Source organism: Lepus europaeus, chromosome 7 (genome assembly GCF_033115175.1).
Source record: "Lepus europaeus isolate LE1 chromosome 7, mLepTim1.pri, whole genome shotgun sequence".
Classification (NCBI taxonomy): Eukaryota; Metazoa; Chordata; class Mammalia; order Lagomorpha; family Leporidae; genus Lepus; species Lepus europaeus.
The window spans coordinates 4,606,654-4,617,933 of NC_084833.1; the positions used below are offsets into that span (position 1 = coordinate 4,606,654).

The window sequence follows — 11,280 nt, forward strand, 5'->3', positions numbered from 1 at the left end:
CGGGTTCAGAACTAACCCCTGACACTCACAAGCCACTGAGGCCACCTGGAGAGGAGCCGGGCAGGGCAGACCCCGCCCACGGCGGGCGCACAGGGAAGACTTGTTCTGGCAGCCAAGGTGGAGTCAGGCAGGGACCTGGCTTGGATGGGGGCTGTTCCCAGCACTGTGAGTGCCCGGTCCAGGGGGCTCAGCCTTCCCCTCTCCTGGCAGGTGCCTGGGCCGGGTCCCAGTTCAGGCCCAGAGGAAGCTGGGTCTCCAGCAGCTGGGCCCCGGCTCAGAGGAGTGGACGCCTGACCCAGGTGGGACCCCTCCCCTCATGGTGAGGCTCAGCGACATGGGGGTGGGGGGTGGGGACAGGACGCAGCGGCCATGGCCCACGAGGCACCCCAGCCGCAGCCCATTGAACAGAGGACACCTGCTGCCCACAGTCTCTTTATTTCTGTCTCTGCTCACGGCTGGGCCCACCCCCAGGGTGCCAGGCAGTTTATAAATAAACAGGTTACAAAGGCAGGCGACCCCGGGGGGGGGCTGCGGCTCAGTGCTCGGTGAGCGACAGCTGCAAGACCCGCTGCAGGTCGTCCTCCTCCTGCTGCCCCTGCCGCTGCCGCTCCTCCTGCTCGCGCGAGGACAGCTCCAGGGCCAGGCGAAGCTGCTCCTCAAAGCTTGGGGGGACCGGGGCTGGGGGCGTCCTCTGGGGGGGTCCCGGGCCCCAGGGCTCTGTGGTCAGCCGCAGGCTTTCCTGGAGGGCCCTGCCAGGCAAGGGGTGAGAGGGAGACTGCTAGGGGCTGCGGCCGGGCAGGGGCCAAGACAGGCGGCAGGGCGCAGGCAGGCAAGGCCCGTGCACCGTGCCCCGGCAGGCAGGGGCAGCGCTGCTGATGGACGGTCGCTGTGGAGAGGGCTTGGGGTCCCAGGACCAGGGCCTCCCTGCTCCCCACCCTGCTGCCACGGCCACGATGGGGGGCTCGAGGCAGGGCTGGGGCAGGGTCCGGGGGTCCCATCAGGGCCTCACCGCTCCAGCTGAAGCTGCTCCTCGTAGACCGTGGCCTGGGGCAGGGGGTGGGTGCCCGGCCGCGTGTTGGTCAGTGCTTCCCAGACAGTCACCTGCAGCGGCAGCAGAGCCCCGAGCTGTGGCCCAGGCCCGGCGACGGTTGCAACAGCCTGGCCCGCCCCCGCCGGCGTCCCACCTGCTCGGCCTCCGTGCCTGCTTCGAGCAGGCTCTGCTGGATGGCGAACTGCAGCAGGTGGTCGTCCTCATCACGGGGGGGCTCACTGCGCTCTGTGCCCAGCACGCTGTACCCCGCGGGCACCTCAAACACGCTGGGGTCCACCTCGCACGGGAAGGGGCTCCCTGCGTGGGCAGCACAGCAGCCGTGCTGGGCCTCGGAGGGCGGGGAGCCACACAGCCCCCTCGGCCTCCCGGGCAGTACCTGCGGCCGAGGTGGCGGCGGAGGGGCTGGGGGCCGGCACCCACACCGAGCTCAGCGGCTCGTCACAGCCGCACAGGTTGCTAAAGGTGATGCGGGCGTTGAGCACATGAAAGAGGGGGATCTCTGCGGGGAGATGGCCAGGCGTGACCCCCTGTGGCCCCGTGGCAGCCCAGACCCCCCCCCCCCGGGCCCCGCTCACCGATCTTGACTGGGAAGCCAGGTGGGAGGCGCAGCGTGATGAAGTCGCGCAGCTTGGCGAAGTGGGCGTTGCTGATAGCCATGAGGTCGATGATGGGCGTCACCTGGTCGCCCAGGGACAGCGGGTGCTCCTCGCTCAGCCACAGCGTTGCCTTGAACCTGCCAGGCCGACCACAGCACGGGGGGGTCGGGGAGCTGCCGGCGGCCTGGGCTTCCTCCTCCCTGCTCGGCGGCCCCTGCTGCCTCTCCTGGGAGCTGCCCACACCCCGGGCCGTTGCAGCTCACGACGGTGGTTTTGTGCCAGTTCATCTGGTCTGGAAGAGGCAGTCGGGGGGCCAGGCTGAAGCGTCCCTCTGGGCTTGTGCAGGGGCCCCGGCTGGGCCAGCTGTGAGCCCGTGTCCCCTGTGACCACTGACACCCACTCACCAGATCCTTGTGGGGTGGTGGGCAACCGTGACCTCTTGTTCCACTGAGAAGGAGGACACACAGCTGGGAGGTGGGAGTGTCCCAGACCCCCAGCAGGTGCTCAGTAGACAGTGACAAGGAGAATGTGGTGGAGCCGCCATCCATCCCTCCACCCGCCCGCCCATCAGAGTGTGGCCAGGTCACTGGGCCACGGATAACGCAGCCCTGGCGCCTGCGCTCAAGGCACAGAGTCCAGAGGGAAGTCCCTGGCTACCGCGGCCACAGGCCCCACGCGGGGGGCAGCCTCACCTCTGCACTCTGCTGGACATCTCAATGGGGCGGCCGATGTTTCGGGACTCCAGGCTGAAGTTGGGGTCGAAGTACTCATCGGGGGAGATGGCCGTGGGGTTGGTGGGGCTGGCTGCCTGCGCCACGGGTGCCTGCGTGGGCCCCAGGGCGCCCCTTAGCACACAGCACAGACGCCTGGCGCCCTGCCGGCCCGGGGGGAGCCGCCCCGACTCACCCCGCCGTGGGAGCAGTGCTGCTGAGCCATCCCCAGGAAGGACTGGAACGGAGTCTTCCCCGCTACAGAGAGGGGCGGAGCCCGTGAGGGGCCTCTGGGCTATGGTCCGCGGACTGCCCCCCCCACCCTGGGGGCAGATGGGAACTGGGAGGCCTCCCAGCGAGCCCCTGACCCCAGGCCGGGGCGACCCCACCACGCCGTGGGACGGCAGAAGGCAGCGCACCTGGGTTTACCTTTGCTCCTGGACTTGTCCTGGTCAGAGAGGTGCTCCGTGCGGGTGCGCGTCACCAGCTCCACGTTGGTAGCGCTGTACACCTGGGGAGGAGGGGGCTCAGAGCCTGCTCCCCGCTCTCCAGCCTCCTGCCCCCCATGTCTCCCTGTCCCCAGACAAGCAAGCTCTCGCTCTTCACAATGCAAGAGGTGGTTCAGGGCTGACACCGGGAGCTACAGCTCCAACCAGGCTCTATCCCAGGGCCCAGGGAAGGGCCGGGAAGGGCCTGGGCTGTGGGCGACCCTGGTGCACAGTGGGGGACCCCCAGCCCCCGCCGCCCCCTCCCAGGCTCTCCTGCCTTGGCCTCGTAGCCGCTCACAGTCTCCATCTTCTCTGACCGCCATCCCCAGATTCCACATTTGTTCCTGAAACAGACCAGACCGCAGCACGTGAGGGGCCTGCCACAGCCCCCTCCAGGTAGCTGGCCGGCGCCTCAACTTGGGGGCCTTGAAGAGGCACAGGCGAACCATGACTACAGACTGCCAGGCACCGGGGAACTGGCGTGGATTTTGTGAGCTGTGCTAACGGGGCCAGGGCTTAGCTGGGGGCCGGTGTTAGGGCACAGCCGGTTAAGCCACTGCCTGCAGAGCAGCTCCCTGCTGACGCGCCTGGGAAAGCAGCAGGGGGCAGCCCACGTGCCTGGGCCCCTGCACCCACGTGGGAGACCCCAGTGGAGTTCCAGGCTCCTGCCTTCAGCCCAGCCCTGGCTGTTGCACATTTGGGGAGTGAACCAGCAAATGGGAGATTCTCTCTCCCTCAGCCTCTCTGTAACTCTGGCTTTTAAATATACACACACACACACACACATATATATATTAAATAAAGAAACTCGTTTCTATTAGAGGTGTTTTCAGGGGCGTTTACTGTTGGGAAGATGTGACATCTGGGTGTGCTTTTAATCACTTGGGGGGATAGAGAGAAAAAGGCCAGCAAGACGGAGCAAACGCTGACAAAAGCGGACGCTGGGTGGTGCGTAACTGCACGACCTCCTCTTTCGCGTGTGTTTGAAAGCCCACCCTAGAGCCGTGCGCTCGGACAACAGCTGGTGACCTCGGGAGCACGCTGTGCGCATCCCACAGAGCGAGCACCCAGAACGGCACCGCCGGGCAGCCGCGCTCTGCACACAGGCCTGGACGCCGCAGCCCACAGCATGTGCACGCTCGTCTCTGGTGCACGGGACAGGCGGACGGAGGCCATCAAAGATGCCTCGGCAGAGACAAAAGGACCGATGCCTCACGCAGTGAGCCACCAAGCGCGAGATGAGAGATGTGGGAACTCACAGCTACGTGAGAAGGAACCAAGACGCTCTAAGGGACCAACGGCTCCAAAGCGTCCATCAGAAGGGAAATCAGAAATGTTCTGCAAGGGCCGATGCTTTGGCGTAGTGGGTAAAGCCTTGGCCTGTGGTGCCAGCATCCCATACGGGTGCCAGTTCGAGTCCCGGCCGCTCCACTTCCTATCCAGTTCCCTGCTGATAAGCCTGGGAAAGCAGCAGAAGATGGCCCAAGTGCTGGGGCCCCTGCACCCACGTGGGAGACCTGGATGGAGTTCCAGGTTCCTGGCTTTGGATTGGCCCAGATCCAGCCAGGGTGGTCATTTGGGGAATGAATCCATAGATGAAGACCTCTCTCTCTCTCTAACTCTGCCTTTCAAATAAATTTTTAAAAAATCTTTTTTTTTTTTAAAGAAGAGTAAATTAAACCCATAGCAAGCAGCAAGAAAAATACCATAAATACCATGGCCAGAACCACAGTGTAGGGGGCTAAGCCTCCTCCTGTGGTGTCGGCATCCCACATGGGCGCCGGTTCTAGTCCCGGCTGCTCCACTTCTGATCCAGCTCCCTGCTATGGCCTGGGAAAGCAGTGGAAGATGGCCCAAGTGCTTAGGCCCCTGCACTCACATGGAAGGCCCAGAAGAAGCTCCTGGCTCCTGGCTTCAGATCGGCACAGCTCCAGCCATGAGGCCATTTGGGGAGTGAACCAGTGGATGGAAGACCTCTCTCTCTCTCTCTACCTCTGAGTCTGCCTTTCTGTAACTCTGCCTTTCAAATAAATAAATACATATTTAAATTTTTAAAATATTAATTAATTTATTTAAATGGCAGAGTTACAGGGAGAGACAGAGAGGGAAAGAGAGAGAGAGATCTTCTATCCATTGGTTCACTCCCCAAGTGGCCTCACGGCTGGAGCTGTGCCGATCTGAAGCCAGGAGCCAGGAGCTTCTTCTGGGTCTCCTACATGGGTGCCGGGGTTCAAGCACTTGGGCCATCTTCCACTGTTTTTCCAGACCATATCAGGGAGCTGGATCAGAAGTGGAGCAGTTGGGACTCAAACCGGCACCTGTATGGGATGCCGGTATCACAAGTATTGGTGGCTTTATCTGCTACACCACAGTGCTGACCCCAAAGATGACAAAGATGGCTTTTTAAAGTTTTTTTTTAAAATATTTATTTATTTACTTGAGTGGTAGAATTACAGAGAGAGACAGAGAGACACTGAGACAGAGAGAGAGAGGTCTTCCATCCGCTGGTTCACTCCCCAAATGGCCCCAATGGCCAGAGCTGCGCTGATCTGAAGCCAGCAGCCAGGAGCTCCCTCGGGGTCTCCCATGCAGGTGCAGGGGCCCAAGCACTTGGGCCATCTTCTACTGCTTCCCAGGCCATAAGAATATGTTTTTTTTTTTTTAAAGCTTTATATATTTATTTGAAGGTTAGACAGAGAGGGAGAATCAGGGAGAGAGAAGATAGCTCCACTCACTAGGTCACTCCTCAAATGCCCACAAACGCTGGTGCTGGGCCAGCCCAAAGCCAGCAGCCAGGAGCTCCCCGTGTCTCCCATCGGGGCAGGAACCCACGTGCGTGGGCCGCAGTCTGCGGACTTCCCAGTGCATCAGCCAGAAGCCGGGCTGGCAGCACAGTGGCCCCGTCCTGAGCCGGCCGTGTCTCCCCAGTGCCAGCTCCACCTGCTGCCCCACAGAACCATGAGGCTAGGCCAGCTGACACCCGCGTCCACCGACGCTGCCGGGCACACAGCCAACACGCAAAACTCAACTGTCTTCTCTAATACTTGCAACCAGCAGGCCAAAAAAGGACATCACACACACACACAGGCACACACACGCGCGCGCACACACACACACACTCACACATGCATACTCATGCACACATATACACACACAGGAACACACACTCACAGGAACACACACACTCATACATGCACACACTCACATGTGTGTGCACACTCATGCACATATACACACACACGCCCAGGCACATGCTCACACATGCACACTCACGTGCACACGCACACGTGCACACGCACTCACACACACATGCCCACACACATACATATATACACACATACATACACATGCACTCACACCCCCCACATGCACACACACGCACACACATACACACGCACTCACACCCCACACACATGCACACGCACACACACATGCACTCACACACACTGGATTCATGACAGCGTCAAAGAGAATAAAGTGCTCGGGAAACTTTGAGCAGAAGCGCGAAGCTTATCTCTGAAAACTCAACATGCTGTTGATTTAACCAGCAGAAGAGCGCCCCACGCCCGTGGTGGACGGCTTCGTGCTGTTGCCGTGGGGCTGCTCCCCGGGTGGCTCGGCACAGGCCCTGCCAGGGTCCCACCTGTGGGCACTGACGGGCGGAAAATAGAGGACCGAGGACAGCCTCCAAGAACAGAGCGGGAGGACACACTCTCCGCCCAGCGTCAAAGCTCGCAACACGCTGGCCTCCCGGCAGAGCAGGCTACCCCTGCCTGCAATGCTGGCGTCCTACACAGGTGCCACCTTGACCCCCGGCTGCTCCGCTTCCGATCCAGCTCCCTGCCACTGCGCCTGGGAAAGCAGAGGCACATGGCCCAAGTGCTTGGGCCCTGTACCCACGTGGGAGACCCAGATGGAGCTCCAGGCGCAGGGCTTTGGCCCGGCCCAGTCCTGGCCATTGCAGCCGTTTGGGGAGTGAACCAGCAGTCGGAAGATCCTTCTCCCTCCGTCACTCTGCCTTTCAAATATATCATTAATTAATCTTAAAAAAAAAAAAAAAAAAAAAAAAAAAACCCTGCGGGGTCAGACACGGGCAGCTCTCACCTGTCCCCACCCCCGGCCCCGCCGGCCCCAACTGACCTCTCAAAGGCCACGTTGCGCGTGTCCAGGTGGGTGGAGACGATAGGAGAGGTGAGGCGGCTGGCCACGTGCTCCATGCTGGGCCGCATGGCAGCCAGCAGTGCTTCGGGCTCCTGTAGCGCGAGCCCCAGCACCTCTGTGTGCACCACCTGCTGGTCGTGGTCCACTTCCATGACCAGGGCTCCCGCCTCTGCCAGCCGCGGCCGTGTCCGAGAGGGCGCAGGTCAGTGGCACAGCCCGGGCCAGCGGCAAAGAGGCCATCACGCTGCCCCCAGCCACCTGCTGCTGGGCGGGGCTGGCCTCCATCCCTGGATTCCTCTCCCCACGCCCCAGCCTTGGCTTCCGGACTGGGAAGAGAGGAGAGGAAGGGCAGCACCGCCCTGGTAAGCCCCGGCAGACCCGGGGGTTGCCCGAGTGCCCGGGCGCTCACCCTGGCCCCTGAAGACGAAGCTCCTCCGGCCACGCTGCCAAGCCATGTGCTCGAAGCCCAGGAGACTGGTGTCCACCCGCAGGCTCTCGCCCCGCTTCCACACGCGGTACACATCACTCGGGCACATCTTGGACACGAGGGGCACTGCAGGGGGTGCTGACGTCCTCAGGGGTGACTTCCTCCACGGCCCCGGTCCCCATCCCTGGGGGCAGAGAGGCCCCTACTCACCCCAGCTGGTGAACTCCCACTTCATTTCCACGTAGAAATCGGGAGCCTGAGAGGGACAGAGCACAGCCATCCGCCAGGGAGCAGCAGGCCTGGGGGACTCTGGCCCGCAGCTGCCCGACGGGAGCCAGCGGCAGCAAGTGGCGCTGCACGGCCATGGCCCCAGCCAGACCCTGTCCAGGAGGGAGGGGCCAGGGGAGCCCTGAACCTCTAGGGGTATAACAAGGCTGCAGGCACCCCGAAGTCTGGGGCCGCTCTCCAGCTGTGGGGGGCCCCAGGCAGCTTTTGCCCCCTCCTCCATAAAGGGGGCACGGAGACCCTCTGCCGGCCTGCATGAGGGGGTGGGCGGGGTCAGAGTGCTCCGTGAGCCGGGCTCTCCCTGCGCTTCCAGAACCTCGGATCGAGAACAGAAGCAAGTTTTTGGGGGTCCAGGCCGAATGCGTGAGTTGGCCTGAAAGCCCCTCTTTCCGGGACATCTGCACGTTCCAGGTGCCCCAAAGCCTAAGGCTCTGCGGAGATTCCGGGCACCAGGGGCCCCGCGATGGCCATGGAGGTTTGCCCTGGCCGGGGGCCCTGGGTGCCTCTTTTTTTCTGACGAGACCCTGAGCTGGGGTCAGGACGGACAACCCTTGCCACGCGCTGCAGGCCAGGTGTGCTTCCGAGCCCTGGGCCGGGCCCTGGCGCCGTACCTGGCGCAGTTTGCTGAGCAGCTCCGGGATGCCGGCCAGCCTCTGCGTGGCCCTCTGGAAATTCCGATACTGGAGCACCAATTGCACCATCTCGGGGTCGCCAGTGCTCACCGCCTCCTGCAGGACTGGGGGCGGCAGGCTGCCGAGGGGCCCTCCCTGTGCCCCGGGCCTGGCCGCTCGCTCCCGCCGGCCACCCCACGCCAGCCCCAAGGCAGTACCTGCCCAGCCCTGCCGGCTCTCTTTGGCCACGTTGGCGTTGTGCCGGAGAAGGACTCTCACCGACTCCAAGTTCCCCAGGGACACGGCCAGCTCCAGCGGGGTGCGCCCCCGGGGGTCCTCCTGCTCAATGTCGTGCTAGGGAAGCCGGTCAACCAGGGTCAGGGCAAGGGTCCAGAGGCCACCAGGCTGGACGCCAGGGCTGGGAGCCACCGTGGGAGAGGAGAAGGGCAGAGAGGGCAGGCAGGTGGCCCCCCGTGTAGAGGGCAGGCAGGTGGCCCCCCCCGTGTGGCCTGGCAGGGGAGGCAGGGGGCGGGCAGGAAGGGCAGCAGGGCTGCGCGCTGATGTCCAGAGTCAGGCCCAGCCTGGGCACCAGCCCGGTCTCGGGAGTGATGCGGGAGGGGCCCAGGATCAGGGCAGGGGCCAGGCTGGGAGCCCTGGCCAGAGGCCGGAGCGCCAGGGGCAGGTGACCAGGGCTTGCGATGCGGCTGCAGAGCTGGGCAGGGGTGGGGGGGGCGGCTCCGGGAGGATGACCACAGCCTCGGCGAGGGCGGGTGGGGGCGCGGGGCGAAGACCTGAGCCCGGGGTGGGGTGGGGGGCCTCACCTGGCGGCTGTGCAGCGCGGCCTCCAGTTCGCGGTGCCGGTTCGCCCAGACGAGCCGGTGCAGCGGGAAGGTGGGGTCCCGGCCGGCCATGCTGGGCCTCAGCGCCGCATCTCGGGCGGGCGAGCGGGCAGGCGCGGCGGGGGCGGCCCGGCCCCGCCTCGGCTCCGGGCCCGGCGCGGCCCCCTCGCCTCCCCTCCCGGCCGCGCCCGGGTGACAGCGGCGGCGGCGGCGCAGGCGGCGGGGGCGGGGGGCCCGGGGCGGGGCTGCGCCGGGCCCGGGCGGGGCGTTGAGCCGTGCGCCCCCCCGCCTCCCGGAGCCATGACAACGGCGGTCCGGTCCACGGGCGCCCGGGGCTGGCAAGGGGGCGCTGCTGGGCGGCCGGGGAGTAGCCGGGGTCCGGGTCTCCGCGCGGACCTCAGCCGGGCCGGGGTCTGCAGGGGGCGGTCCGAGGGCGGGCCCGGCTACCGCTCCGCCCGCGGCCTGCAGGGGGCGCCCCAGGCCCTGCGCAGACCCTTCCCTGGTGGGGCCGGAAGGGGCCGGAGGGGGCCCGAGGGCGGGGCGGGGCTGCGCCCCTGAGGCGGGCCTGCGAGTGCGCGTGCGCGCGCGGCGGCCGCGGCCACGCTGCGGCCGGGGGAGCTGGTCTCCCCAGCTGCCCGCCGCCTCCGCCCTCTTTCCCCCAGGTCCCTCGACTGTGCCTGTGTGGTGGGGGGTCGGGAGAGGTCTGGTGACCCCACCCCGACCCGAGGACGGAGCGCCCAGCTTGGAGAGGACCCACGCTGGCCGGCTGCGCGTGCAGCCCCTGCCCCCAGGACCCGGCCGAGGCCGCAGCTCCGCGCGCTGGGGACAGCAGCGAAGGGACAGGGGTGTCCCGGGCTCCGGAGCCTGGGCGTGGGCGGCGCCGGGCCGCTCCTGCAGAGGCTGCACTGTGCTGCCAGTGGGGGTGGGGAGTTTCGAAATTAGGGCCCGCGCCAGAACTGGGGTGCAGGCCTCAGCCAGCCTAGTTCCGGCCCCCAGGGGCCCCGGGCCGTGTCTGCGGCGGCGGGGCTCGGGTTCCCTGCTCGAGTGTCTGGGCCGGGAGCCTTTCTCAGGGCACCGGGTGGCCGCTCTGCTGCCAGAGGTCACCTGGCCACCCCGCTCTGCAGTGTGCTCAAGTCCTCAACGATGTCCTGGGGTCAGCGCAAGGGCTTGAGTGCCCAGGGCTCCCAGATCAGGCTCTGCTGGTCTCTGCCCAGGCACACCCCTCTACCACAGAGGTGAAGAGCACCAGGCCGGCCTCTGCTTATCTTGGACACGACAGTCCGGGCACCTTCGTTCCCAGCCCTTTTGCTGGGCCCAACCCCCACGATGCAGCTCCTGCACCGTCATTCTGAGACCACCTCCCCTGCCCCCCGACTTCTCTGGGCCAGATGGCCTGAACTCACCCATCCGGGTGACCCCAGCCAAATCCAGCCACGTGGGCCCTCCTCCCCGGGGGCCCTGGTGCAGGGCCACCGGCCTCCCCATGTCCCACCCTGGAGCCCCCCGTCCTGCGGGACCCTCTTCTTGCACCCCACCTGTCACCTCGCCGCCGCACAGCTGTAGCTCCCAGCCTGCCACCCTGCACCCAGCCCTCACCCCACCTGCTCAGAGCCGAGCGAGCTGCAGGCTGCATGTCCATTCACGTCTGTCCTGTGCTCAGGTGGGCCCGGCACTCAGGGCTCCAAGTGTGGCTCCTCGAAGTGCTGCAGCCAACCCGAGCCCCTCAGGAGCGCCTGACCCTCCCCCACATCAGAAATGCCACCACGCCCCACCCCACTTCCGTCAAGACCCCCCAGGAATGGCCGTGCTGCGCCGTGTGGCCACGGTCCCGGCCCAGACGCCCAGGGGTGGCCGAGCTGTGCTGTGGCCCTGGCCTTGCCCCATGCCTCCACAGGGGCCGTGGGCAGAAGTTGACCGGGAAGGTGAACAGCCTGGTACAGGGCAACGCCTCAAGCCTTTGGACCTGGGGGCCATACAGCAAGGCCAGTGGGGAGGCTGAAGCCAGGGAGGGCCGGGGCTGTAGTCCACCCTACAGGGCAGCGCAGCCTCCTGGACTGACCCTGGGGAGGGGCTTCAGCCGGGAGCCTGCTAAGCAGGGCTGCTCAGGCAGGC

At 65.5% G+C, this 11,280-nt stretch overlaps 1 protein-coding gene across 2 annotated transcripts; it reads right to left on the bottom strand.

Moving 5' to 3' along the window:
• Nucleotides 1–423: 423 nt before the first annotated feature.
• On the bottom strand, nt 424–9,245 carry ANKRD13D (ankyrin repeat domain 13D). 2 transcript variants are annotated; one of them, XM_062195752.1, is made up of 15 exons: nt 9,151–9,245; nt 8,548–8,683; nt 8,330–8,454; nt 7,644–7,689; nt 7,416–7,559; nt 6,986–7,175; nt 3,123–3,189; nt 2,787–2,868; nt 2,554–2,615; nt 2,340–2,470; nt 1,627–1,784; nt 1,428–1,550; nt 1,185–1,348; nt 1,010–1,101; nt 424–749 (listed from the first exon to the last, which is right to left on the bottom strand). In XM_062195752.1, the coding sequence occupies exons 1-15, from the start codon at nt 9,238–9,240 to the stop codon at nt 536–538; spliced, it is 1,824 nt and encodes a 607-aa protein (XP_062051736.1). In that variant the 5' UTR covers nt 9,241–9,245; the 3' UTR covers nt 424–535. The 2 variants fall into 2 exon arrangements, with proteins under 2 accessions (XP_062051736.1, XP_062051737.1); XM_062195753.1 differs by lacking the exon at nt 9,151–9,245 and having other exon boundaries at nt 8,330–8,468; nt 8,548–8,620.
• Between the last annotated feature and the right edge of the window lie 2,035 nt (nt 9,246–11,280).